The 27,871-nt window shown below is 41.1% G+C and overlaps 2 protein-coding genes across 15 annotated transcripts in view; one reads left to right on the forward strand and one right to left on the reverse strand.

The window, feature by feature from the left end:
* Positions 1-17,819, reverse strand: part of Son (SON DNA and RNA binding protein) — a 31,976-nt gene extending 14,157 nt beyond the window's left edge. For 6 of the 8 annotated variants that reach the window (XR_015450135.1, XR_015450134.1, XM_087208184.1 and 3 more), the window contains exons 1-6: positions 17,612-17,819; positions 14,177-14,343; positions 5,557-11,514; positions 4,418-4,578; positions 2,315-2,461; positions 1,781-1,969 (exon numbers count right to left, since the gene is read on the reverse strand). Coding sequence is in view for 6 of the 8 variants with exons in the window: in XM_087208184.1 (XP_087064310.1) it covers positions 1,781-1,969; positions 2,315-2,461; positions 4,418-4,578; positions 5,557-11,514; positions 14,177-14,343; positions 17,612-17,688 (6,699 nt within the window). In the remaining 2 variants the exon portion in view is untranslated. Of the gene's footprint in view, positions 1-881; positions 1,681-1,780; positions 1,970-2,314; positions 2,462-2,668; positions 4,189-4,417; positions 4,579-5,556; positions 11,515-14,176; positions 14,344-17,611 lie in introns of those variants that run through there. The other 2 variants (XM_087208203.1, XM_087208218.1) reach the window with 2 other exon arrangements.
* Gart (phosphoribosylglycinamide formyltransferase, phosphoribosylglycinamide synthetase, phosphoribosylaminoimidazole synthetase) overlaps positions 17,297-27,871 on the forward strand; it is a 28,030-nt gene continuing 17,455 nt past the window's right edge. Inside the window, exons 1-7 of one of the 7 annotated variants that reach the window (XM_087208268.1) lie at positions 18,538-18,618; positions 19,634-19,720; positions 21,824-22,009; positions 24,206-24,301; positions 24,866-25,040; positions 26,383-26,494; positions 27,762-27,830. In XM_087208268.1, the coding sequence (XP_087064394.1) occupies positions 21,865-22,009; positions 24,206-24,301; positions 24,866-25,040; positions 26,383-26,494; positions 27,762-27,830 (597 nt within the window). In that variant the 5' untranslated portion in view covers positions 18,538-18,618; positions 19,634-19,720; positions 21,824-21,864. Of the gene's footprint in view, positions 17,558-18,510; positions 18,619-19,194; positions 19,356-19,633; positions 19,721-21,823; positions 22,010-24,205; positions 24,302-24,865; positions 25,041-25,578; positions 25,629-26,382; positions 26,495-27,761; positions 27,831-27,871 lie in introns of those variants that run through there. The other 6 variants (XM_087208257.1, XM_087208280.1, XM_087208274.1 and 3 more) reach the window with 6 other exon arrangements.

Consider the following 27,871-nt stretch of genomic DNA (forward strand, 5'->3'; position numbering starts at 1 on the left):
CGGTTATTTTTCTTCTCAGGAAAATCTCTTCAAATTCTGCAACGTTAGGTCTTCACCTCATTGGCAAATTTTTCTCTCAAAGAACCTCTCTAGCTATGTTTAAATACTTAATCTGCAATAAAGTAATAATTTAAAGCATATCAAGATTTTTAATAAGCCTGTACAACCCTCATCATGGTTTATTTATATTCAGCTACTGTAAGAAGATTAAGTCAGCTGCAAATGTCCATCTTGAGATGTCCAACTAGCCTGATTCGGGGATTAACCAACTGAGCTACTTAGTTGGTTTCACTAAAATATTGTCCAAACCAACTATCCTTCCCCTCACTGGTGATGGTATAACTTGCTTCCATTGTTGAATACCATGTGAATACACACCAATATAATTAACTGTAAGCTGTGTTGGCTCATTATGTCCAATTTCACTGTATAGAATGTGTTTCCTTTTCAAAATGCCACCAGTCAAAAAAAAACAAAACAAAAACCCACAGTGAAAATGTCACCTGTGAATAGGTTGGGGAAAAAAAATACTGCTATCAAAAGTTTCTGATTTGGGTTCTGTTTACTTTCTGATTTTACAGCCAGGATTTATTTGTAGAACTGGAAGTGTTTACTTAAAAGATGATGACATGGCCAAATGTAGGGAACCTGAGTGAAGAGTACAATATAGGTCTCTCAGACCTACTACATCCCAGAACTGCAAGAAAAAGAAGCCTATAAGGGCATCAGATACCTAGTCCAATCTGTGGACAAATGTTAAGGCTTTGGAAATCAAGGGCTAGAGGTGATGACAACTAGTCTATGGTATAATTTAAAACTCCCACCTCCCCTAGTTAAGTCTCCACCCTCCCAATCCCCCAAGCGTGACTTTGCACAACAAGTTAAATAAAAGTAAACTGTTTATTAAAAGATACAGCAAAGGTACAGATACAGAGATACATACAAAGATACAGATATATATATATATATTTACATATATATACAGTCTTGCTCTTTTCATGTGCACTATATTTAGCAGCACATTATCAGGCGGCATTTTAATGGGGTTGTTTTGACACTTGGCATTGTTAATTGCGTCATTTTGACAAGATACAACTATAGCCTTGTGGAAATTTCAATGCATGATTTCCACTTCTCCAATTTTTAATAGTAGCAAAGAGGGTAAGGAGAAGGGAATGGAATACCAAGGCTGAACATTAGGTTAAACACAAGAATTCAAAAGGGCCAAGGTAGCACAGAAGGTAAAACAATTAAAATTAAAGGCTATCAGACAAACAACCCAGAAATAATAAGAAACCATCAATTAAGAGCAATGGGCTATGTACCCAAGATATTCCATCAACCTACAATGACCTTTTCCAATCCAGTTCTTGTGTTGAACCTGAGATCTGCCTCTCCGCTCAAGCCCTCCACCCAAAAAATTTGCTACCACCAAAATCTAGAGCTATAGAGCCTTGAAGCAAAACGGGAAGCTAAATAGTTGTACCTTGGGCTACCTTCCCACAAGTGCATGGAGGGCCCAATGTTGGGTAGGGATGTGATAACACTTTTCTCTGCAATTCGATGCTTTTCACTTTGTGGCTTATTCCCACAAAGTGAATTGCATCGAGTTACTGTGAAATGAGAAGCTGCGGGATGTTTCATCTGTCGTTTAACCCGGCCCTGCCGTTTAACCCGGCCCTAAGAAGAGTGAAACAGAATCCAAATCAGATATAAAGTAACAATAAAATGGCAGAATCAGGTATTTAAAAAAAGGAAAAATACAAATTATTATTCTTACCTCCGAGGGCAAATTGCTGCTGAAAACATTATCATCATCTTTGTTTTCTTCTCCATTTTTCTCTACAGGAACCCACTCTCCATAAACACTGTCAGCTTCTTTCTTTCGATGCTGAGATCCAGATGACACAGGAAATTCTTTTGTCAATGTTACCTGGCTTTTTGGTGGAGTTGGCTTTGCTGCAGCAATCTAACAACAACAACAAAAAAGTTTCCTAATTAAAACTCAATATTGGGCCGGGGACGTAGCTCAGTGGTTCCGGCGCCTGCCTTGCAAGCGCAAGGTCCCAAGTTCGGTCCCCAGTACCAAAAAAAAAAAAACCCCCTCAATATTAACAGATACCAATTTAGTGGTTTCTGAAGAATTTCAATATATAATATGAATATAATATGAAGGATATGTTTAATTTTAGAGGACATCATTTTATTATCTCATAGTATTTAAACCAAACCTAATCCATTAAATTCCACTAGGCTTTATTTAAATCATTCCATGAGCTGTGCTATTTCACAATCCATAAGCACTAATACTCACATTTAGATTGAAAAAAATGGGCTTGGGTTCACTGAGTTTAAAGGGATGATGATAAAAAGGAGGTTCTTCTTCCTCTTCATCCGAAACATGAGGTTTATTCACTATTACATCATCATCTTCTTTACTCTGTGCAATCTGTTTGCATTTCTTTAAAAGTAAAAACAAACAAAAGATAAATCTTATAGTTTATATAGAATAATGTGGATTTTTAGCGAGTACATAAAATCACCTTTCAAAAGTAAACAAGATTAGTGTTAGCTTATTAGCTATTATTTAAACACACTGGTCAGTCAGTCAACAACATTTATTGAGCACCTACTATGTGCAGAGCACTGTACTGGGCACTGTCTGGGGAATACAAAAAAAAAAAAAAAAAAAAAAAAAAAGACATGGTCCCTGCTCCCAAGGAGCTTACAATCTAATACGAGACAGAATACATATACATTAAAAAATAATCAAACGTTTTTACAAAGCAACACAATAACAAGTGCAAACTTATATAATACAAACTAGGTATATAAGTGCTGAAAGGACAAAGGCTTATGAAAGAAGAGTCAGGCAGGGCTTGAGAATCAAAGACCATTCCTTGAAGAATTCTAAACCATATCTTTCATAGTGAAGAACAAGAATTGGCAGGGAAAGGAAAAGAAAGTTGTCCAGTCAGATAGTGGTAAAAAGGTGAAAGAAAGCTTGTTAGAAGGGACTAGAGCACTGAAGAGGCTAAAACAAATATCAAGTGTTCACAGGGTTTTAAATAATGAAGTTGAATTTGTTAAGTAAGCCAACAGAAAATTTTGTGAGGTCCTTATTTCTTTTTTAAAATTGTAATTCTTATTCTAAGAAATCTAAATAAAGAAACAGATTTTTGGGGGCAGGGATTTAGCTCAATGGTTACGCTGCCTGCCTCGCAAGCACAAGGACCTGAGTTCAATCCCTGGTACAAAAAAAAAAAAGAAACAGATTTTTAAAATTTATAATCCCCAATGAATGGCAAAATAAAATCTGAAATATCTGTGATAAGGTTAGATAGTATGTCTCTCCATACATGTTTTGTAGATTGAATCTTTTAAGGAATAGAGCTTACAAATGGAAAATAAGGCAGGATGGAAAGGGTGCATTTGATGCAGCCTGACACATAAAGCAAAGTCAATTCCTTCCTGAGCAGCAAAGGAATAGACTCTATTACCTGACTTTAGAAAAAGGTCAGAGAGTAAATCTGGGTAGACTTGTCTCTATATAAGCAGAATTCATCACATCTATTATCAATTGAAAATATTACAATAGAATAAAAAGCTGAATTAGCCAAAAACACAGAATATACCAAGCATGTAACCAAGAGAAACACAATATATTGACAGTGGCAGGCTGGCATAAGGCTAGCCAATAACAAGTTTCAATATATGAAACAATGTGGTATTTCTGGATCCTAGCAGCAATATTTCAGCACCCCCCCAACATAAAACAAAGCCTCCCCCAAAAAGCCTCCATTGAAAAGATCCAATATTTTTAAAAACAAAAATAAAGTGTATTTAAAATATATGTTACTGCCAAAACCCGAAACGCAGGAAGAACTGATAATGGCCGGCCATTATCGCCAATGGCTGGTACCAAACAGCCAAAACCCGAAATGTTGATGCGAAAGAAGTTCCTTTCAGGCAATGGCCAGCTATTGTCAATAATTTCCAAGCTCCGGTGGCAAAAGATCATTTCTGAAGATTGTCTGTGTCTTTGCGTATATGCAGTACACTCGTGGCGATCAGTGAACACGTCGTGAATGGAAACGAAACTGTAGGCGAGCTTCTGCGTGTTGCTCACTCAACACCTCCTCCATTCAAACGAACGGTCCCACTCCTCAGTCAGTTTGGCTTCTAAAACTGGAAAGCAAAAGTAATGGGAAGTAACTTTTAGCTAGCGGAGCTTAGCCATCCCGGATAATGGCCTGCTAAACAGAGCTTCTGCCGCTGCCACATCTGTATTTCGGGTTTTGGCCACTCGGTGCCAGCCATTATCAGTTCAGCCCACAATTCGGGTTTTGGCACGCTCCAGAGTCAACATCCCTGGAATAATCCACTTAAGAATGAAAACAAATTCTGTCCAGCTTACCTCAGTTAGTTCTTCTATAGTAGCTCCTCCTGACTTTTTAGCAACTTTCTCTTCTATTGTAGGTGGAGGTGCAGGCTTTAGGTTTGGCGGTAAGGGAACACCAGCCTTAGCACACATGGCAGCTGCATTAGCTTTGGCTATTTCAAGTAACTGCGCCTTATCTGTAAAAGGAAAAAAGTAAGAAGCCGTTTTCCTAAAGGCTACACATTTTGTATTATCAAAATTTCATATTCTAAAAACATTTAAGGCATCAACTTTGTGCCCTAAGTTATAGCTGTTATCAAACCATTTTCTGGCTCACTTTTCAAGTGGTGGCCCTTACAGAATTGAGTTTGCATTAAAATATCGCATAAAATAGCTAACTTTTTATGAAACTGTGACAGTCGTACAGCCACACAAGATTCTAACAGACAAACCTGCCAAAGCCAACTTTATTTCCCAAATTATGAGTTTAAAGATACTCTCCTATTCTGACAACACCCTAAATCACTCTTTGAGCCCAAATTTAACTGCCATCTCTTCTAAAAAGTCCTTATAAGTTAGAATTAACATTCCTCACCGCTGAGCTCTTTAATTGCTACATCTACACCAGTACTACAGTAATCATCACAATCTACCCTCTTCTGGCAGCTTTCCCATTAGGTAAAAAGACCACATACATTTTATCCACATCTTTTTCACAAACTTGTAATCACTCTGGGAACTGTACACTGTTGCCCCCCACATGCAACAGATATGCATCAACTACTCATCTCTGTATATACTTGAAATCCAGAAAAGTTAGAGAATTTAAGACATGCTAAGTTATTAAGAATCTTGATTGTTAGGATGTATGGAGGATTACAGAACAATTGAACATACACTAATCTTGTTTTTAACTTAAGACTTTCTCATCTTTTTGTGCTTTCTTTTTGGTTAAAGACAGCTCAAGCAAAATAAAACACTCAAATATGGCAACACTTTGGATCTAATATGCTCCAAAGCAGGTCTTTTTAACTGTAATTACGTGCAATTATCGCTGTTTTCTAAACATAGGCTATTCATACCTCGTCCACTAAACCCAAAAATATTCCATTTGAGATCACAAAAACTAAGGTTAAGTCATTTTCTATTACAAAATTTTCGAAGAAACGACTCACCCAAATCTGTTAGACGTTCTCTTTCAGAAGACCTTGATCTTTTACGACGAATGGGAGATCTACTAAACCTTCTTCTTAAGGGTGTTCTTGATCGCCTTAATCTGACTGGTGATATACTGAAGCTTCGTCTTCTTACTACAGACCTTGATCTCCTCCGACGGCTGGGGGTGCGGCTCCTTCGGCTGGGGGTGCGACTCCTTCGGCTGGGGGTGCGGCTCCTTCGGCTGGGGGTGCGGCTCCTTCGGCTGGGGGTACGGCTCCTTCGGCTGGGGGTGCGGCTACGTCGGCTGGGGGTGCGGCTACGTCGGCTGGGGGAAATGCTAAAACTCCTCCTCCTACCCACAGATCTAGATCTTCTTCGTCGACTAGGAGTGTGACTCCTACTTCGACGACTTGGGGTTCGACTTCGGGCTCTTCCTGTCTTTCGGTTATCCCTGGAGCTTGATCTTTTCCTTTTTCTTTCCCGGGACTTGGATCTGTGCTTTGGAGATCTTTTGCGCTTCTCTTTTGATACAGATCGCCTTCCTCTAGACTTTGATCTTGACCTGCTGCTCCTCCTCCTTCGTCTTGAACGTGACCGTGAACGTGTTTGAGATCGATGAGACTTGGACTTAGATGATCTCTTCCTTGCCCTAGAACGAGACTCACTGGTTCGTTTACGGGACTTGTGTTCAGAAGACTTGGAACGCTTACTCCGAGATCTTAAAGAAGAGTCTCTTTTCTTCTCTTTCTCGCCTTTGTCACGGTTTTTATTTTTCTTACTTTTTTCATGTGTATCTTTAACTTTAACAAAAATTTCATAATCATCTTTTTCCTCTGAAGACGATTCTGAAGCTCTTTCTGGTATACTAATTACAACTGGACTGGCAGCTGATTTGTCACGTTCAGCTTCACTTGGGAGTAAAGGTCCTTCAATACCAGCCCTAAGGCTTGCAAGACGTTCCATGTCCTTAGGAAGTAACGGTCTCACTAAATCTGCTTCATTAATTTCATCAATGTTAGCACAAAATCCTGAATCAGACACTATCTCTTTAGAAGGGAGAGGTACTTCATCTTCTCCACTTTCTTTAGGGCTGAGAGCAATTGGTAATACCTGGTCACTCTCCTTTACAAATAACGGTTCTTCTATATCCTTACTAACAAGATTATTAGATGGTAAATCAAAATGAATGTCTTTAGCAGGCAAAGGTCCCTCTATGTCTGCCTCACCAACACCACCGGGGCTGGTGGAAATTACCATGTCATGTTCAGTATCTTGGGTAGTTAAAGAAACATCATCATATTTATTAATTGTAGTGATAGCAGTTGCCATGACAAACTCAACACCCTTATTAGTTCCTGGTGTATCAGGTTCTAGAGCAAGAGGACTGGCAGAAGACAGAGATCCTCCTCCATCAGCTTGACTAACACCAAGGCAGGTATCTAATACTGTGCACTTATTAGTTTCATTGATGGGCAAAATTTTCTCTTCACCAATCCCACTAACAGAATCAGTGCTAGCAGTAGACATATTACTTTCCATAGCTTTAGCAATTAAATGATTATTTATATTAAAGTCCACATTTAGACCATGTTCACTTTCATAAGAGTCACTTTTCAGGTGTCCTTCAGCATGTGTCTCTTCACCTGAATACAACAGAGTCTCCTGCGTGCCAATCTCTGGAGCAAGATTTTGATCACCAGATAGCAAATTCATCCCTTTCATAACATGTGATGATGAAACACTAGATTCTGCTATCACTGGTATAGACTCTAAAACCATCTCAGTTGATATTATTTGAGTCTGCTCTGAGACAGTGACAGCAGGTTCTAAAACTGTCACAGAATACTGCTGGACAGAAATACATGGTTCTGAAACAATCACCGTAGGTTGAAGGACTGATACTGCTGGTTCTAAGACAGACACAGCAGGATCCAGAGCAGAAACAGCTGACACTGGAACAGTAACATGCTCTGGCTCAGCCACACTCGGAAGCTCAAAGACAGCCACAGCTGGTGGTTCTGGCTTTGGCATGGCAGGCAATTCTGGGACAACCATGGCAGGTAACTCTGGGATAGCTAGAGCAGGTGACTCTGGGTCAGCCACAGCAGGCGACTCTGGAACAGCCATGGCAGGAGACTCTGGGACACCCACAGCAGGAGACTCTGGGATAGCCACTGCAGGAGGCTCTGGAACTGCCATGGCTGGAAGCTCCTGAATGTTCTCTGCTGGCTCTGGAAAAGTTACAGTTGGGTCTATCAGGGACATAGATGTCTCTGAGGAAACATGTCCTTCAAATTGCGTGGAATCCAACGTTTCTATTGTCTCTGTCATAACAGGAGGCTCTGATGTTAACACAGCTGGTTCAGGTGATATGGGTGTTTCAGATACAATACAAGTCACTGGTCTCTCTGGAACAATTTCATATTCTGCTACTACAGCAGACTCAACAGGTGTTGATATAACTGAAGACTCTGGCTCTTGAGGTGGTTCTGTGATAGTCACAACAGCCTCTGACACTAACACTGAAGACTCTGATTCTGACACTGAATAATTAGTAGGCACTGCTAAAGGCTCTGAAATCTCACTTTGACTCACAGGAGGCTCAGGCTGTGATACACTCTCTTCTGGAGGTAATGCTGGCATTTCTGCAGGCCAAGTATTTTCAGCTGTCAATGCCGACTGCTCCATGGTTAATGCTGGACCCTCTGGTGGCTCTTCTGGAGGCAATGGTGGAGTCATTGGTGGTTCCTCAGGCGGCAATGGTGGCATTGTTGGGGGCTCTTCAGGAGGCAAAGGTGGCACCATATATGCCTCTGTATATGTATCAGTGTAAGAATCAGTGTAAGAATCAGCTGCCATAGACATCATTGAACGATCAGCAGTGTAAGATGACATCATAGACCGGTCAGCTGCAGAGTACGATGACATCATTGAACGATCAGCAGCAGAGTATGATGACATCATAGACCGGTCGGCACCCATAGACATCATAGATCGATCAGCCATTGGGGACATCATGGAACGCTCATAAGCTGACATCATAGAGCGTTCATAAGCTGACATCATAGAGCGCTCAGCCATTGGAGACATCATGGAACGCTCATAAGCTGACATCATAGAGCGTTCATAAGCTGACATCATGGAGCGCTCAGCCATAGGGGACATCATAGACCGCTCGTAAGACATCATAGAGCGTTCATAAGATGACATCATAGAACGTTCTGCAGCATAGGACATCATCATAGAACGTCTAGATGCTAACATCAGGGGTCTAGGTGCTAACCTATATGGCCTGGGTGCTATCCTATAGGACCTGGGTGCTATTCTGTAAGGTCTAGGTGACATCCTATAGGGATCAGGAGTTAGTCTGTAGGGATCATGGCCTAATCTATAAGGGTCTTGTCCTAACCTATAAGCATCATGACCTAACCTGTAAGGGTCATGACCCAACCTATAGGCATCCTGAGCTAACCTATAAGGATCCTGAGCTAACCTATAGGGATCAGGAGATTTAGAATCCAACATAGCAGAATCCTGGGTACTAGACGCCAACATCTGGGCATCCATGGTGCCAGATGCTAACATCTGAGCATCCATGGTGCCAGAAGCTAACATCTGGGAGTCCATAGTACCAGATGCTAACATCTGGGAGTCCATAGAGCTGGTTGCTAACATCTGGGAGTCCATGGAGCTGGTTGCTAACATCTGGGAGTCCATGGAGCTGGTTGCTAACATCTGGGAGTCCATGGAGCTGGTTGCTAACATCTGGGAGTCCATGGAGCTGGTTGCTAACATCTGGGAGTCCATGGAGCTGGTTGCTAACATCTGGGAGTCCATGGAGCTGGTTGCTAACATCTGGGAGTCCATGGAGCTGGTTGCTAACATCTGGGAGTCCATGGAGCTGGTTGCTAACATCTGGGAGTCCATGGAGCTGGTTGCTAACATCTGGGAGTCCATGGTGCTAGAGGCTAACATCTGGGAGTCCATGGTGTTGGACGCTAGCATCTGGGAGTCCATGGTGTTGGATGCTAGCATCTGGGAGTCCATGGTGTTGGATGCTAACATATGGGTCTCCATGGTGTTAGAAGCTAACATATGGGATTCCTGGGCCATCAAGGGATCCACGCCTACTGTTACAGAAGTCTCCCCCACTAATGTAGTAGGCAGCTCCTGTGCTACCGTATTATAGGATTCCAGCGCTGTCGTCGAGGGCACCTCCAGGGACTGCGACATGGTCATCGTGGACAGCTCCGATGTTGTCACCACAGACTGAACAGAGATCTCCAGCGCCACAGTTGCCACAGGCTGCCCAGGCAACTCTGGCGCCCCAGACTGCCCAGGCAACTCCAGCACCCCTGTTGCCAGAGGCTGCCCCAAAAGCTCCAGTGCTCCAGCTGCCCCAGACTGCCCCGAGAACTCCAGTGCCCCAGTTGCCATGAGCTGCCCAGGCAACTCTAGTGCCCCAGCTGCCACAGACTGCCCTGACAACTCTAGTGCCCTAGTTGCCGAAGGCAGCCCAGGCAACTCTGGCACCCCAGCCACCGAAGGCGGCCCAGACAACTCCAGTGCTGTTGCTGCCACAGGCTGTCCTGGCAACTCCAGCACCATTGTTGCCTCAGGCTGCCCCAGCAACCCTGTTGTCGCTGTCACCTCAGGATGCCCAGGATGTTCCACCGCTGTCATCCCCACAGGCTGCTCGAACTCTGTCGTCGTCACAGGTTGTTCGGTCAACTCCATTGCTACTGTTACCGCAGGCTGCCCAGGCAACTCTACTGTTGCTGACACTGCAGGCAGCCCTGGCAACTCGTGCACCATCACAGGTGGCTCTGGTACCTCCTGTGGTGGCTCTAACCCCATGGATGGTGCTGGAGGCCCTGGCAATTCCTGCGACAACTGTGGCACTGGTGTCACAGAGGGCCCTGCCAACTCAGGCACTGCTGTCGCAGGGGGTCCTGGCAACTCAGGCACTGGGGTAGAAAGGGGCCCTGACAACTCTGATACCGGGGTAGCAGAGGGCCCAGGTAACTCCAGCACTGGAGTCACAGGGGGCCCCTGCAACTCCGGCATGGAAGTCGCAGGTGGCCCCGGCAACTCCAGCACAGAGGCCACCGACGACTCCGGCAGCTCCACCGCTGAGGTCTTAGACAGCTCCAGCAACTCCTGAGGTCTTGTCACAGATGGATCTGCGATCTCTGATGGTACAGGATGCTCTGGCAATCTTAGCACTTCAGTTGCAGATGATTCTGGAAAATCCACTGTTGTTGATGTGCTTGGTTCAGGGTGCACCTCAGAAGATGTCTCTGAAACTATCACAAGGGTTTCTGATGGCTCTAGTTCTTTTGCTACTAGAGGCTCTGCCAACATGATCTTTGATGGCTCTGGAGCTATGTGCTCCAAAGATTTCAGCACAGACTTCATCTGATACTCCACAGACATTGTTGCAACTGGCTCGGATGACTTCAGCACTACTGTTGTAGGCACAGGAGCTGTTGCAAAGGATTCGACAATCTTTGTCACAGATGGTTCCAATGTTGCTGCCATAGACTGCTCTGAGATTACTGATGTAGATCCAATTGATAGTTCTGCAGTTTTTGTAGCTGGCTTCAGAGTTTCAAGGATGTGTGGCTCTGATACCTCCATTGATGATATGGAAGGTTCCAGCACAACTGTAGAGGATTCACTGGTCTCAGATAGGCCAAATGCTCTTATAGGATGCTCCAGTGCCACTGCTGAAGGTTCAGAATCAAACTTTAAAAAGGAATCAGATTCTAAATCTATGTTCCCATCATGATGAGATTTCGGCTTTGACTCAGATTCTTCTGGCTGTCTCTTAAATTTTTTTTCCTTTTCTTTCTTCTTCTTCTTCTTTTTGTTTTTGTGCTTTTTATGCTTCTTTGATTTTTTGCTGGGAATTTCATCAGTAGGATCTGTCTGTACAGATACACATCTACTTTTTCTGGAGGCCTCTTTCAAGTCTGAAAGTAATGGAAATTATTTTGTCAGACATTCCCCAAAATACAAATACAAAACCAATATTTTCACACCATATTGAAACACCAAAGTGTAATACCTCATCTTGAATAATTATCAATTAATATGGAGACTACCACTTTTCCAACATTCTACAAATAAATCCCAGACTAAAAATAAGTCCTTAGGAGCTGTTATACCCCAGTGGTAGACCATTTGCCTCAAATGTGTGAGTCTGTAGGTTTAAGACCCAGCACTGGTAAAACTAAGACCTTAGCCAGGGATGATGGCACATACCTGTAATCCTGGCACTCTGAAAGCTGAGGCAAAAGGATTCCACGTTTTATGCTAGCTACACTACACAGTGAGACCCTATCTTCCTCTCCCACAAAATAAAACCATACACACCAAAACCAACTTCTTGGTTGGTCACAAAAACTTTTTAAATTACATTAAGATATGTTTTAGGGCCAGGGATTTAGCTCAGTAGCACAGTGCCTGCCTGGCAAGCACAAGGTCCTGAGTTTGATCCCTGGTCCCTTCCCTCAAAAAAAGATTTTAAGAGGTGGCAATGTAGCATGTTAAAGAGTACCTCCTATTATACACAATGCCATGGGACCCAGGCTAACAAAAAAAGAGGGAGTGGATCTTAAATCCTACTGAAATAATCATTTTTTCCACTTCTCAAATTGTATTATTTTTAAACTAAATTTATCAATAAATACATTCCATACTGTTATAATTTCTTTTAAATTTTCCAACATTATATCAGACTGGCCTTGAACTCACTGTGCAGCCCTGGCTGGCTTCAAACTCAAGGCAGTCTTGCCTCAGCCTCCAGAGTGCTAGGATTACAGGCATGCACCACCACACCCAGCCAATTCATCATTTAGTTGATAAATGGCACCGCAAATTACTGACATATTATAGAACTGGAAGACAGTTAAAATATGCAAAATACACAGAACAATGCCCAGCACACAGTAAACTCTCAGCAAACGTTAGCAACTGCTTCTAATATATATATATATATATGTGTCTGTGCAACAAATGTTATGCAGTGACAAACTCAAATTATACCTTATCACACATTACATCACATCCTGGTAAAAATAACATCTTTTCTTAAAACACTCTTCTAAATTACTAAGAAATGGACGAGAATTTCCATTTCCCTTAACATGAAACTTAAGAACATTTCAGGGCTAGGGATACAGCTCAGTGGTAGAGTGCTTGTTTAGCATATGTAAGGCCCTATGTTTGAGCCCCAGCTAAATAAATGTTTGAATTTGCTTATCCTAGAGAATTTACAAGATGGAATTTACCCTAAAGCCAACAGTAAATCAAATAAATCTTAGTGATTCCTGAAAAGGTAAATCAGATATTCTGACCATTAAGACTATAAAAGATTATTTTTTTAAAGGGGGTGAGTGTGTAGCTCAGTAATAAGAGTACTTGCCTAGCATACATAAAAAGCCCTGGGTTCTACCCCCAAAAAACCAGGCTGAGGCAGCAGGATCACTTGAGACCATGAGTTCAAGACCAATCTGGGCAACACAGTGAGATACCACTGCTTTAAAAAAAAAAAAAAAAAAAAAAAAAAAGACTACAGAGAAAAATAGCAGGCATGTAATCCCACCACTCAGGGGTCTAAGGCAGAAGAATCCTAAATTTGAGAACCAGCTGGGGCTACGAAACAAGTTCTAGGCCAGTCTGAACTACAAAGCAAAGCCCTGTCTCAAAAAAAGAGAGAAACCAACATATGACAAGACATATACCAAAAGGAATCTAATCCACTATATAAAGTGTTCTTTCAGAACATCAAATAATAAGTTATACCTGAACAAGAAAAGTTCATTAGGCCAGGGATGTAGCACAGTAGTGCTGTGCCTGACTGGCAAGTGCAAGGTCCTGAGTTCAATCCCCAGTATAGCAAAAAAAAAAAAAAAAAAAAGTTTACTAGAGCCACAAATCTAAAGCAAGGCTAAACCAGAGTAGGGAGAAGACAAAATGAACCACACCACACAACTAATTCCTAAACTAAATAAAGACAATGACTTAAGTTTATAGCTAATCATAAATCCTTCACTGATACATCAATTATTTAATCAATTCCAACAAAGCTAAATATCCATGCAAGAACTCCTCTTTACTATGCTTTTAAATGGGATGGACGTAAAAACAAGACGACCTCTAAGCTCAGGCTTACCACATATGGTACATTTTAGAAATCACTACATATTTGGTCCAGACTATTAATCCTTCCCAGAACTGACGTTTACAAATGTTCAATGAAAACCCACATGATCCTTGTTGAAAAAAAAAAAAAAAAACCTACATTCAAAAACCCTGGCACTGAAACATTACAAAACTGAATCAAGAGTCAAAAATTAGCCGGGGACGTAGCTCAGTGACGCTGCGCCTGCCTGACAAACGCAAGGTCCTGAGTTTGATCCCCAGTACCGCCAAAAAAAAAGGAAAAAGAAAAGTCAAAAATTATATCCTACCAGCAAACATGTCCATCAATTCTCACTCATATTTCAGCACAATTGTTTTCAAAGAAGGATTTTAAGTTTTAGTAAATCACAATATACATTTTAAAATAAAATTAACCTTCAAATTTCAAACTCTTAAAAATTTTGAGAATGGTGATTATTTACAACTTACCTGGCTTGTATCGAAGTTCTGTATCTAAGACCCCAGAAAGTACTTCTTCTATCTTCTGCACTATTTCTTCATTTGGTAGGTTCCTGGCAGAGGCAGCAGCATCACCTGCCTGGTTTCCTTCAATAGGTGTATTTGTTTCACCATTCAGCTGGCCTTCACTCCTTCCACTTAACAAGAAAATTTTTTCAAAATTCATTATTATTTTATCATACCATACAAGTCCATAAATTAATATCAATAATCTAATCCACACAATTTTACACTGTATTACATTGTCCATACATTTATTTCATCCTTTCCCTATTTCAGATGTTTGCCATTTGCAAACATCATTTTTTAGACAAAGTTTTCAAAACAGTGAAAGTTAAAAGAATAGCTTTTAAAATAGATTTCTACGGCTGAGGATTTAGCTCAGCGGTTTTACCGCCTGCTGCGAAAGTGCAAGGACCCAAGTTTGATCCCCGGTACCACAAAAAAAAAACCAAAAAAACCCTAAATTTCTAAGCACAACATTTTTTTGTTGTTTGTTTTTTTAGGACAGGGTCTATGTAGTTCAGACTCGCTCTGAACTCACTATGTAGTCTAGGCTGGCCTCAAATTCAAAATGACCCTCCTGCCTCAGCTTCCCAAGTGCTGGGATTACAGGTGTGCACCACCACACCCGGCTCTAAGCACAACCTTTTAAAAATAATTCCAGAAACCTAACTTGAGACTTTTGGTTACCTACATATTTCTCTCAAGGAGAAATGTTAATAAGAGCCCAATCACAAAAGCAAAGAAAAATGATGACAACTTATGGTAGAAACTATGGCCACAATAAAGCCACACCTGTGCATAGATCACAATCACAATCAACAGTTTCAAGTAAGACAGAACTCTGCCATAGGACACACTAAGTAAAAAAAGGTAACTTGTGGCTTCTTTTTAGTTTTACAGCACTACTAAAATGCCATAAAACTTAAAAGAAAAATATATTTATATATACTATCAAAAATCCAGGCATTAAAAAATGTCGGTTTAAAACTGCATATAAGTGACTATTCCCACTATCATATAGCTTAAAGTATTCAACTGAAAAGGCCAGAAGAATTTTAACATAAAAACATCATTCATGTAGTAATTTTTCTTATATTCAGGTAAACCTGTAAAATTTGAAACGAATCAAATAATTTCAAGAACACATGCAATTTTAATTTAACTTTAATTTTAGCTAACTGAAAAAACATAAATATCTGACAAGTCAGGAATGTAAAAAAAAAAAATAAAAACACCTCACTAGTTAGCTAAACATTAAGGAACGTCTGATTTTCTAATAAAATGAATCGTGCAACAGCAATCATTAACATTTACTGAGTAATAACTAGTGTCATTGTTGTACTTTTAACTCATTTAATCCTATCAAAACTGTAAGGTCATCACTATTCTGATTTTCTAAATGAGGGAAACGAGGCACAGAGAAGACTGAGCTAAAGGTCACACATCTACCAAGAAGTAAAGCTGATATATTCAAAACCAGAGCCTGTAATCTTAAACATAACTATATACAATAGGCCACTTAGTTATCTAAAAGTCCTCATTACCAACGGTGATGAATATAAAAGCAAATGAGAAAAGGAAAAAGTAGCTCACTGCAATGGCAAATTAATAGTTTTTAGACTGATAATACATTAATACGTTGAAGAGGAACTGCTCTAAATTTCTCTAGTAAGAAACTGCTTTGTCTGATATTCCTCTTAGACTTTATGGAGTACTTACAATTTTCCTCTGCACTTAACGTACATGATTATCAGGAATTTAAACATCAGAAAAATAACTTCCAAGACATTAATTAAAATTAATGAAAAGCATCCAAGTTCGATCCCCGGTACCAAAAAAAAAAATTTAACGAAAAGCAATGAGAATTTCAAATCACCTATGTATATCCAACAATGTATTCCTACAAAGTAATTTTATGCAGCTATGGAAAATGTCTGAAGATATGAAAGACATGTCTGAAGATAAGGACAGTGGACACTGTTCACAATATATTAGGTTGAAAACCAATACAAAACAAAATGATCACAGTAACAAAAACAGTGCTTATCTGTGTGCAAATGAAAGATGGTAACACCAGTAACTGGTAGTTTTTGTTTTTCTTCCTCTTTTAGTTTCTAAATTTTCTGCAACAAAGCTAACAGACTTACATTCTAATAGACTGCCTTAAAAGCTACAAAATTAATTAAGCAAGCAACTATCTAACGCATGCAAACATTTAAAAGGTTTAAGGAAAATTATATTCCCTTAGCGCTGGTGTCATCCTAAAATCACTAAAAATATCTCCAAATTTAAAAGCAATGCAGTGAGGGGGCTATTTCCCACTTTAGAAACACCATATCCTGCAAAAAATGAAAATTCTAGGAACAATACATCGCTGCCCCAATAACCTTAAGTTAATTTGGGTTCTTAATTTACAATTGCATTTTCAGCTGGTTTTCAAAAGCATAATACGTTTAACTCTCAACTTTTAAAATGGCGAAAATATTTGAAACCTTTAACAAGTATTTACTTTTCAAGATCTTTTCCTACCTCTGAACTTGAAAGAAATTAGTGGTTTGTACAAAGCAAAAATATTAAAAGACAATCACTTTACTAAAATACACAACTATTTTCCTTTCAGAGTAAACAAATACTGTTTTATAGAAATCTCTTCCCCTTCAGATTGCGTGGAGCCAAGGGTATATAACCTATGTAAAGCCTACTAGCAATAGCAAAAATATCGAGTTCTACTACCCACAAAGTCCACTTTCCAACTGATAAATTAAATAATCCTTGGTATTTCAAAATTCATTTTCCTCACATTTCATTAAATGGATTTTAACAATAACAATTCGAGATGTTTTAATTTAAATCCCTCATCTCTCAATGTTGCTTGGTGGAAACCGCAGGACACAAGGCCCGAATAACATCATTAATTAATCTCGACCCCCAAACGTTCTGAAGCCACTAATAATAAAGCAGATTTAAGATTAGCCAAGAAACGGTCGTTTGAGACCCTTTCCGGTCTCAAACACCGGCCGGCGACAGCCGCGAAGGCGGGGAGGGGGAGGGGAGAGGCGGCGGCAGAGGAGGAGCCGAGAGGGAGGAACTAGGCCTGGCCCCAATGGACACCAGGCCTACGAGTAGCAAAAGGTAGGGGGTGTCCAAACGACAGAAGGGTAAGCATCTTAACTCAGTTCAAAAGAAAGAAGCCTACGATTACCAAGGAAAGGGCCTGTTTCTCGGGGGAAAGGAAAGGAGAGGATGGGGGGAGGGCCCGGAAAATGGATCCCAGGCCCAGGCGGGGCCGTAGCGGGGCCTGAGCCGAGGAACGACGGGGTCTCCGAAGAAAGGCGCCAAAGAAGGGTAGGTGGGGTGCGAACGGCCCTTTGGGAGCAGAAGAGTCCGGGAGGCATTTACCTGGAAAGTTCCTGTTGTATTTCCCGGAATTTACTGACCACGAAAGACCTAAAAACCTGCTCGATGTCGGCCGCCATGGCGTCCGCTCCGTTCTCTCAACTCCTCCTCGCTTAGTCCTCCAGGCTCCCAGCATGCGTCGGGAGAAGGCGCAGCGGCCAATTCCTTTTCTCTTCTTCCTGATTGGCTCGCATAGGAGCGTCAGGACCGGCACGCTCCACCTATAGGCCAATCAGTGAAGACGGCCCCCCTCTCTTCTGCTGTTTCCGAGCGGCTTGGGTAGAGATGCTGACGTTTGCGCCGCGCACGACTCGATCCGCCATGTTAGTGTCTGACGCAGGCGCCATTACAGAAGTAGCTGTTGAGGCGACTTTGGATGGTGGTCTCCAACAGTGTTTAAGGCCCCTTAGAGGTTTGATGTTAACGACTAAACACTTCAACAGGAACAGAAGCTAAACATGGCCACGAGATGTTTGACACAAGGCCTCCAAGCTATTGGTGGTCCCAAATTGTTTTGTCAGAGACGTGCATCACCCCCCCCCCGTCTCCACAGTTATGTTAAGGACGGATTTTTATGCCCTCGTCTCCTATCATCGGCCCCGTATTTTCAGCAATAGGTCCTTGTTCCTGAGCGACCTGTGTTCAAAGCCCAGCCAGGCCTGACTCCAGAGCATCGCACAGTTGGCTGAGAATGGCTTGGGCGCTGCCACTCCTGGAAGCACAGGAGGCTCCGGGGCCAGGGCTGGAGACGTTACGTGACGCCCCACACTACAGTGCCACCTTATAAACGTGCCAGAGATTCGGCGGCTTTCGTGGGGAGCCGACTCAGGCCGCGCCCAGGGGCGGGAGGGTAGCGCACAGATCGCTTCACCTCGGGACCCAAGGCCGAGCCGGCCAATGGGTAGGGGCGTCTGCCAAGGGGCGGGGACGGGGGCGCCGGGCGCGCGCCGGATCCCCGGGGCACACTTCCGGCGAGCGGGCGAGGGCCGCGACGTGGCCACCCGGGCTCGGTGCGTAGCTCCCTTCGCGTTTAAGTGGACCACGTCTGGGTCTTGCCGGGGGGTAACGTCGGGAACTGAGTGGACCTGTAGAAACGGGCTTGGCCGTGTGCACGTTGGGTGGGTGGGGATCGGCCATGTGCTTGCTTTCCACCGTTAACCCTGATTGACACGCGAGCTGTCCCTTTCCCTGCTTTATCCACCCAGTTGTTTGAAATGGCTTTGCTTGACGCTCCTGTTCTCGCTGTAAAGTATCCACTCGAATGACTGAAGCTGAGGGAAAGTTAGTTATGTCTCCCAGGGTCTCCCGGCTAGTAAAGAGGCTTGCACGGTGCTGTGCCTGGAGCCAGGCGGCCTAACTCCTCCCATGGTCGATTCCAAGTACTTCTATCCAGGCATCTTTGGGAAAACTTCCCTACACTGCTACTCTTACTCAGCTACATAGGCAGTATTTTCTGTAGATTTAAAGATACTTGTTTCAGATCGTTCAGTACAAATGGTGTGTTAAAATGTCTATTGCTTTGGACAACTACTTCTGATGCTAATTTAAAAGGGATGTTTTTTCTTTCCTTAAATATTTAATCACAGTCATCTCAGTTGTTAGAGAGTTGTTAGCAAAATAGCTTCAGTTGGAACCCATTGGCTACGTGACTTGTCCTGCAAGTCATAGAATTTAAGTGGATTTCCATCTCATCCATAAAATGGCAATGGCAATACTGTCCATCACCTAGAACTCTTTCTCAGAGCAGGTAAGATTTCATGAAAAACATTTAGAATGTCACCTGGGAAAAGGTAAGTGCTCAAAAATATGTTAGGGTTTTTTTTTAATATTACTAGTTTAATATTCACAGGAAGTTACCAATTGCTGTTTTCTGTACCAGCTTGCGTTCTGCGTACGTTAATAGCTTTTGCAAATTAGTAAATCAGTGTGACTTTATTCATTCTTTTGGGTTTGTGTGTGTGTTGGAAATTTAACCTTGTTCATGTTAGCGAACCTGCTCACCCTCAGTTTATTTTTTTTTTCCAGTGTAATGACTTGATAACTGGTTTCCATTGTTCGTTTTCTATGCTTATTTCTACTGAAATCATTTCTATCTCTAAAGTATCAATTTAGGTAAGAAGTTATAAAACATATCGAGTTGGCAAATTTATAAAAGTAATAGATTTTTTTTTTTTTTGGTACCGGGGATCGAACTCACGTCCTTACACTTGCAAGGCAGGCAGCGTAACCACTGAGCTAAATCCCCAGCCCTAAAGTAATAGATTTTCATAAATGTCCTTTCAGTTAACCCCTACATAGCTAAGGTCATACAGATGTCAGAACTAAAATTCGATGCTTTCAAATCTGATTATTATTTTCCCTACCAGATTTTTAACATAAGACCCCATGTCGTATCTTCTGCCACTTTTTTTTTTTTTTGTGGTACCGGGGATTGAATTTGGGATGTTCCGCTTGGGAGGCAGGCAGCGGAACCACTGAGCTAAATCCCCAGCCCTGCCACCTATTTTTTGTACAGCCCAGAAAATAATGGTTGAGAAAAATGTTTTTATTACATGAAAATTATATTCAAATTGACACATCCATACATCCAGTTTTATTGAAACACAATTACACTTATTTTGTTACACACTTTTGATGGTTTCCTCTTCCTTAAAACACTGATAGGCAAATGACCTCTAGTCTGCTGCCTTTTTTATGTGAATTAAGTTTTTGTGGACATTGGCACATTTCACCCCCTAGTGTATTCTCTATGACTCCTTTCATGCTACCATAGACAGAGTTGATAGTAATTTGGACAGAGCACGTTACCCTCAAATCAAAATACTTAGTGTCTGGCCCTTTACAGATAGTTTTCTAACCTCAGACTTCAATATTTTGATTTATGAAAACTGTAACATCTATAGGACCTCATGGGTTAAAAATGGATATTTTACAATCTTGGTCGAAATTTAAAACGTCAACACTGGGTGTGGTGGCGCATTCCCAGCTGCTCCAAAGGCTGAGGCATGCAAATCACTAGAGTTTAGGAGTTTGAAGACAACCTAGGTAATGCAGTAAAATATGATCCCTAAATAAAGGTCAAAATTTGTTGGTTTTTTTTAGCTAAATTTTGATGACTCTTCTAAAAATGACCCAGAGAGGTCCGGGTGTGGTTGTGCATGCCTGTAATCCCAGCACTCGGAAGGCAGAGGCAGGAGGATCCCCATGAGTTCAGGGCTAGCCTGAACACAAAACAAGACTGACCTTGTCTCAAAAAAAAAAAAATTAAAAATGAGCCAGAGAAAGGATATTGTTTATAACATTCACCAGGTAAGCAACTGCATTAGTCTGTTTTCTGTTGCTTATAGCAATGTTATAGACTGAGTACGTAATGAAAGGAGATAAGTTCACACGTCTCAAGAAGCAAGGTCAAAGGGCTCCATCCATGATTGGATTCTTTTGCTGTGCAAAAGCTTTTTTTTTTTGGTACCAGGGATCAAACTTGGGTCCTTGCGCCTGCACAGCAAGCAGCGAAACCACTGAGCTAAATCCAGGGCTAATGATTGGATTCTTGTGGTACAACTCACATAGGTTGTAAGAGACAGACCGAGCACTGGTCTATGTGTCTAGTCTCTCTTCCTCTTCTTAGACACCAAAATACAATCATGGGGTGCCCACCATAATGCCCAAGTACCTCTCAGAGCCCACCCCTAATGCAGTCTTTTTGTTTGCTCTTTTGATAGGTCTCACTATGTGGTCCAGGCTGGCCTTGAACTCACTATATTGTTCAGGTTGCCCTGAAATTGGTGATCCTCTTGTCTCTGCCTCCCAAGTGCTGGGATTACAGGCGTGCACCAAGATTGATTTACACTCTTAATACCTCACAATAGGGATTAATTCTCAACACATGAAACCTCAATAAGATACTCTACCTTAGGCAGAGCCAAACCGAGCTCCTTAGGCTATTCTGCCCTGGCTTTACCCCATTCTTACGACTATAGTCATATTTGGTTTTTTTTTAGTACCGGAGATTGAACTCAGGACCTTGCGCTTTCAAGGCGCCAGAACCACTGAGCTAAATCCCCAGCCCCTATAGTCATATTTCTCAAATCACAAGTCCCAGTTTTCTAAAAATGAACTGCTGGATGGAAATGTCAGACAATTTAATGCATATTCAGAAATTGTGATTTCTGAAATATATGCATTCTGAAATAACAACTGGTTTTCTTTCTGCAGGTGTCATCTTCCTTTTGAATTCCTGCTTTGTGGACAGAGCCATGGCAGCCCGCGTACTTGTAATTGGCAGTGGAGGAAGGGAACATACACTGGCCTGGAAACTGGCACAGTCTCCTCGTGTCAAACAAGTATTGGTTGCCCCAGGAAATGCAGGCACTGCCTGCTTGGAAAAGATTTCAAATACTGGTAATCTTTTTTTTTTTTCACTTTCTTGTTTTGTTTTATTGTCCTTTTTTATTCTTTTTTTTGTAATCATATTTTAAAATAAAGAATAATAGTTATTGTTTGTGAATGATAAACTGTCAATAACATCTGCCTTTACAATAACAGACAATCCTCATACCTCAGCCTCCTGAGTGCTGGGATTACAGGCATGGGCCATCACACCTGGCTCCTTAACTTTTTTTTTTTCTGGCTCCTTAACTAAAATTTATGTGATAAGCTGAGTGTGGCGATGCACACCTGTAATCCCAGTGCTTGGGAAGCTGAGGCTGGAGGACCTGAGAGTTCAGAGCCAACCTGACTACGTAGCCAAAAACCAAAAAATAAATTTATATGATAATTTGAAAAAATGTCCTTATGTTATAAACTTAATGTAGCCTATTGTTCAGAATATAGCATTTCCTTATCTTAAATTATTTTAAACCTTAATAAAACACATCCATTAGAAAGGTAACAAGGGGCCGGGGATTTAGCTCAGTGGTTCTGCCGCCTACCTCGCAAGCACAAGGTCCCCAGTTGGATCCACAGTAATTAAAAAAAAAAGAAAAGAAAAGAAAAAAAGGTAACAAGTACCTAATACTGTATATGTTGGAGGCATTTTTATGTATATTTTTGGAAGTGAAAAATTGAGCAGTCTTTATCAGATTTAAGACCCAGAAGTTCTGACTCCCTGATAGAACTCTACCTTTTTTTTTTTTTTTGAGAAACATGAAAAAATGGAAAAATGATGTTCATGCACTATGTTAAACTCTGTAATACTAGAACGAAACTGAAAACTCACCTTGCCTTATAAAGCCCTTTGCACAGTCTGCTTTCTACATGCCTTTCCAGCCCAATCTTTTTTCTCTTTGCTGTACTCAATCCATACTGTTTTGCCAATTTCACACATGTAGCTGCCTTGGACTTTTTATATCTCCTATATTCCTGTTCCCCCCTACTAGAATATAACCCCTAGGATATAAACCATAGATAGCACAGCAGAAACTGGTCTATCCTGTTTTATGCTCTGTGCATAGTACTGTATGTGGCACATAACATTTATGGACAGAAAAACTTCACAAGCACATGGTGGGAGGAGATAGTTGCATGTAGATGAGACAAAATAATTAAAAAGCATATAAAATATCTCCTTTCCTGGGATTTTAGCTCTAGATTCAGGCATGTTTTCTCTGCATGCAGTTAAAGTCATACGGACAAGCCTTACAGTCTCCCGAGGTTGCTGTGAGACTACCATTTGCTGCAACTAAGGCCTGTACTCCTCTTGCCCTCTGCCATACTGATTTAGTTGGCCCTACTCAGCCTAGTTGTATTTGGGGCTACTAACTCCAGGGGCCTACTACGCCGTCCTCTCTACACTCTTCTGCAAACTGAAAACCCGCCCTTGTTTGAACTTGGAGAAAAGAGTTGTATTTGAAATCATCATTTAATTTTTACTTTAAACACCTCTGCCTGAGAGACTCTTCCTGATTCAACCAGAAATGGCCTGCCAACTCACTTCCTGTCAAATGTGCTTGACTTCTTTATATTTGCTGTTATTTTTTGTTTGTGTATTTATTATCCAACATTACCAAGTGGGTTGTTAGCATCCTAAGTCTAGGGATCCTATTTGTGTTAACATCTTAATACCAGGGCCTATAGCACTACCTAATTACATAGAGTCTCAATAAATGTTGAAGCTGGGCGTGGTGGTGCATGCCTATAATCCCAGAACTTGGGAGGCTGAGGCAGGAGGATTGCCAGGAGTTCAAGGCCAGCCTGAACTATAGCAAGACTCTGCCTCAAAAATAAAAATAAATAAATAAAGATTTCTTTTTAAAATCTTGAATGAATGATAGTAAGGACTAGTTTGAGTATATTCTATAGTATTTTGGGGGGGTTTTGCCATGATTTCTAGCTTCTGGGGAAGTTTGCTGGTATTTTATCATTTAACTGACTTCAGTTGTAACAAACTGAGTTTTGTTGCTTAGTCTAATTGAATTCTTCTGAATTTCTCCTTGTGACACTATCATACCAATAAGTTTAAGAAAGGCAGCAATTAATAGGCACAGTAAAGTATAGTGCTCAGTTTTTAACTAGCTTCCTAACTATGATACTTAATTTACTTAGCTAACTGAAACAGAATTCTTGTAAATGTAGTGGGTTTGTGTTCTTTGTTTACAGCCATCTCAGTTGGTGATCATACAGCCCTTGCTCAGTTCTGCAAAGATGAGAAGGTTGCATTCGTAGTTGTTGGACCAGAGGCACCTCTGGCTGCCGGTAAAGTTCATCTCTGTTTATTGTAACAATATGTGTGCAATGTCAACAAGAGCTTTAGGATCATCTAATCCAATTAATTTTATAGATGAGAATTGTAATATATCAGAAAAAGACTTTATTCTTTTCCTGGAATGTCAGTAATAGGATGATGTAGAGATCAAATTTGCTGCCATGAAAAACATTTTGTGTGTCTTTATTCTGATGTCCGTTTAATAATGTATATATTCAAATATTAAAAAATTTTTGCCTGTCCCCTCACCCCTCATATGGGATCTTGCTGTGTTGCCCACACTGATCTCAAACTTCTCGACTGAAGCAATCCTTCTGCCTCACCCTCCTCAGTGAGCTGGGACTACAGGTGTATGCCGCTACCATGCCCTGCTCTTGTGCTGGATTTGAGTCACTGCTTAGAAGTGTTTCATTTGTGTCATTTATGAAAAACAGCCTGTACCACCAGTCATGTGCCCTGTCTAAATGTAGATTTAGTCTGATGCTAATTCATACGCTGTCTAAAAAGTCCCTGGAGAGACGCTGGGTCACGTAAGCACCTGCTTGCATCCACAGGAATTGTTGGGGACTTGGCCTCTGCAGGAGTGCGATGCTTTGGCCCCACTGCAGAAGCAGCTCAGTTAGAGTCCAGCAAAAGGTTTGCCAAAGAGTTTATGGACCGACATAGAATCCCAACTGCACAGTGGAGAGCTTTCACCAAAGCTGAGAAGGCCTGCAGCTTCATCATGAGGTAGGGAGAGGGCTGCCTCGGAAGGCCAGTTGTTTTGTTAGGCTATTTGAGTGTAGTCACTTTCATGTAAGTTATCCTTTTCTAACACCAAAAAAAGGATTCAATGCATACATAGTTTATATAATCTTGTGACCTTACAAAAAGATGGAGTTTTAATGTTTATTACTAATTCCTAGGTGGAAAATATACTGTATGATTGTGCGAGTCATGTGCTCTTTTCACAGCCAAACTGATGAACAGTGGCATCTTACAATATGAAGATTATTGATTTTTGTCATAAATAATCAGAGCAGTGCTCGCTTCAGCAGCACATATATAATAATTAATCAGAGCAAAAAATCATCACTTTCATCAGCCATCACTACTCTATTCCAAATCTTAAAATTACACATACATAAATACACCTATTTATGTATGGAAAACATTGAGCAAATTCATCAGTGTTGGTAGAAACATGCCCTTGCCCCTTTGTTATTGACACTCCCTGCTACCTGGTGTTTTCCTTTCAATTGAGTCAAGTTCATTCTTCATCCTACAGGGTTTCTTAGGTACTGAACATTATTATTTCCCAGTAGCCAGGTGCCTTGGGTAAGTAACAGTTTTGTTACTTACTTTGGGTAATTCTCCTTCCAGATCCCAGTCCTCATAGTTTCTCGTGTGCACTTCCAAAGATAGTCTGTATGTCCATGCTTACACTGGAATTACACAGCCACATCTTTTGCTTAAATGAGAATATGATTCATTATTTTGTATCTTAAAGATCATTCCATATCTCCTCTGTAAATCTACTTAGCCTTCCAAAGATTTTGCCTCTGATCTCATTCAAGTAAAAAAAGCAAAATTGTACCTATATGATCATAACTATAAAACAGTGCATGGGGGAAAAAAATTCCTGGTAGGGGCCCGGGATTTAGCTCAGTGGTTCTGGCACCTGCCGTGCAAGCACAAGGTCCTGAGTTCAATCCCCGGTACCAAAAAAAGAAAAAAATTTCCTGGCAGGAAGTATGTCAAAATGATGTTGGAGGGCCGGGGATTTAGCTCAGTGGTTCCAGCGCCTGCCTCGCAAGCGCAAGGTCCCGAGTTCGATCCCCGATACCAAAAAAAAAATGATGTTGGAGGGTGCCGGAGATTTAGCTCAGTGTTTCCGCCGCCTGCCCTCCAAGCACAAGGACCCGAGTTTGATCCCCGGTACCAAAAACAAAAAAATGATGTTGTAATGATGTGATTTTTTTTTTTTTCCTTTTGATTTTGAGCTGTTGCTATAGCATATTGTGACAAATTTGCAAAGCAAATTTAAAACTCACCTGTGCATTGGATGTTGAGGGTTGCTTTGTCTTCACAGTGCTGACTTCCCTGCTCTGGTTGTGAAGGCCAGCGGCCTTGCGGCTGGGAAGGGAGTGATTGTTGCAAAGAGCAAAGAAGAGGCCTGCAAAGCTGTACAGGAGATCATGCAGGTAATTGATTGTTCTAAAAGATTTATTTTCTATTCACACTGGCTAAAAGTTTACAAATTATATTTCAAAGTGAGGAAAACCTGGACTGGGAATAAGGCTAAGTGATAGAATGCTTGGTTACCAGGTGCAAGGCTATAGATTTGATTCCCAGCATTCAAAACAAAAAAACAAGAGTTGGATGAGATGGCACAGGCCTGTAATCCCAGCACTTGGGAGGCTGAAGTAGGAGGATCACCAGGAGTTCAAGGCCACACTGGGGTACACAGTGCTCTCAAGGCCACCCTGAACTATACAAGGAGACCCTGTCTCAAGAAAACATAAACCAATCAACCAAAAACAGATAAAGAAAACCCATCTAGCAAACATATAGCTAAGCCATTTTTTATAATACTATTGTAATTTATCTCTATAAAATACTTATTACAGACTAAATTGTTTTTCATTCTTTTTTTTTTTTCCGGTACTGGGGATCAAACTCAGGACCTTGCGTTTTCCAGGCAGGCACGGTGCCACTGAGCTACATCCCCACTTCTGTTTTTCATTCTTTTGAAGTTAAATTCTAACATCCTTTGCTGACAGCTACTTAAAGATAGGAAACCCTCAGCCTATAGGACATGCAAAGAAATTCTCAAACCATCCATGAGGACAAAAGTATTTGTTTTTTTTTTTTACTCTCTTAGAGAAATCTACTTTCACAGGTATGCATGAGTGTAATTATTACAGGTAAACATAATCATAATCAGGAATAAAGTTTAAATGATGATAATGAAATTATCTTCTTTTCCCTTATTTGAAGTTAGAAAGCCAAATCCTCAGGAGAGTATTAGTAATGTGTTCATTTCTTCCGTAGCAGTATTAGCTCTGCGTCCTTGCCACATTAAAAATTAGAGGGCCGGAGATTTAGCTCAGTGGCAGTGCACCTGTCATGCAAGCACAAGGTCCTGAGTTTGATCCCTGGTACCAAAAAAAAAACCGGAAACATCCCTGTGTTTAAGTCTTTCCAAAAGGGAAAGAGAAATTACAATACTCATGTTTGTTCACAATACAAATTGTGGAAATTGGCAAAAGCCAACTGTGTAACTGTTAAAAGCATATGGTGGGGCCAGGGATTTAGCTCAGTGGTTTCGCCACCTGCTGCGCAAGCACAAGGACCGAGTTCAATCCCTGATACCAAAAAAAAAAAAAAAAATTTACATGTAAAAGCATATGGTTTACCAAGCTGCTTCTTTTCTTTTTTTTTTTTTTTTTTCTTGCAACCCACAATTAGGAGAAAACTTTTGGAGCAGCTGGAGAAACAGTTGTTGTTGAAGAACTTCTTGAAGGGGAAGAGGTGTCTGTATGTATACTCATCTTTTTGGTTTTTGTACCTTGTAAGAA

This window comes from Heterocephalus glaber, unplaced genomic scaffold (assembly GCF_053883595.1).
Source record: "Heterocephalus glaber isolate CG9 unplaced genomic scaffold, H.glaber_assembly_v1.0 deba00000122, whole genome shotgun sequence".
Lineage (NCBI taxonomy): Eukaryota > Metazoa > Chordata > Mammalia > Rodentia > Bathyergidae > Heterocephalus > Heterocephalus glaber.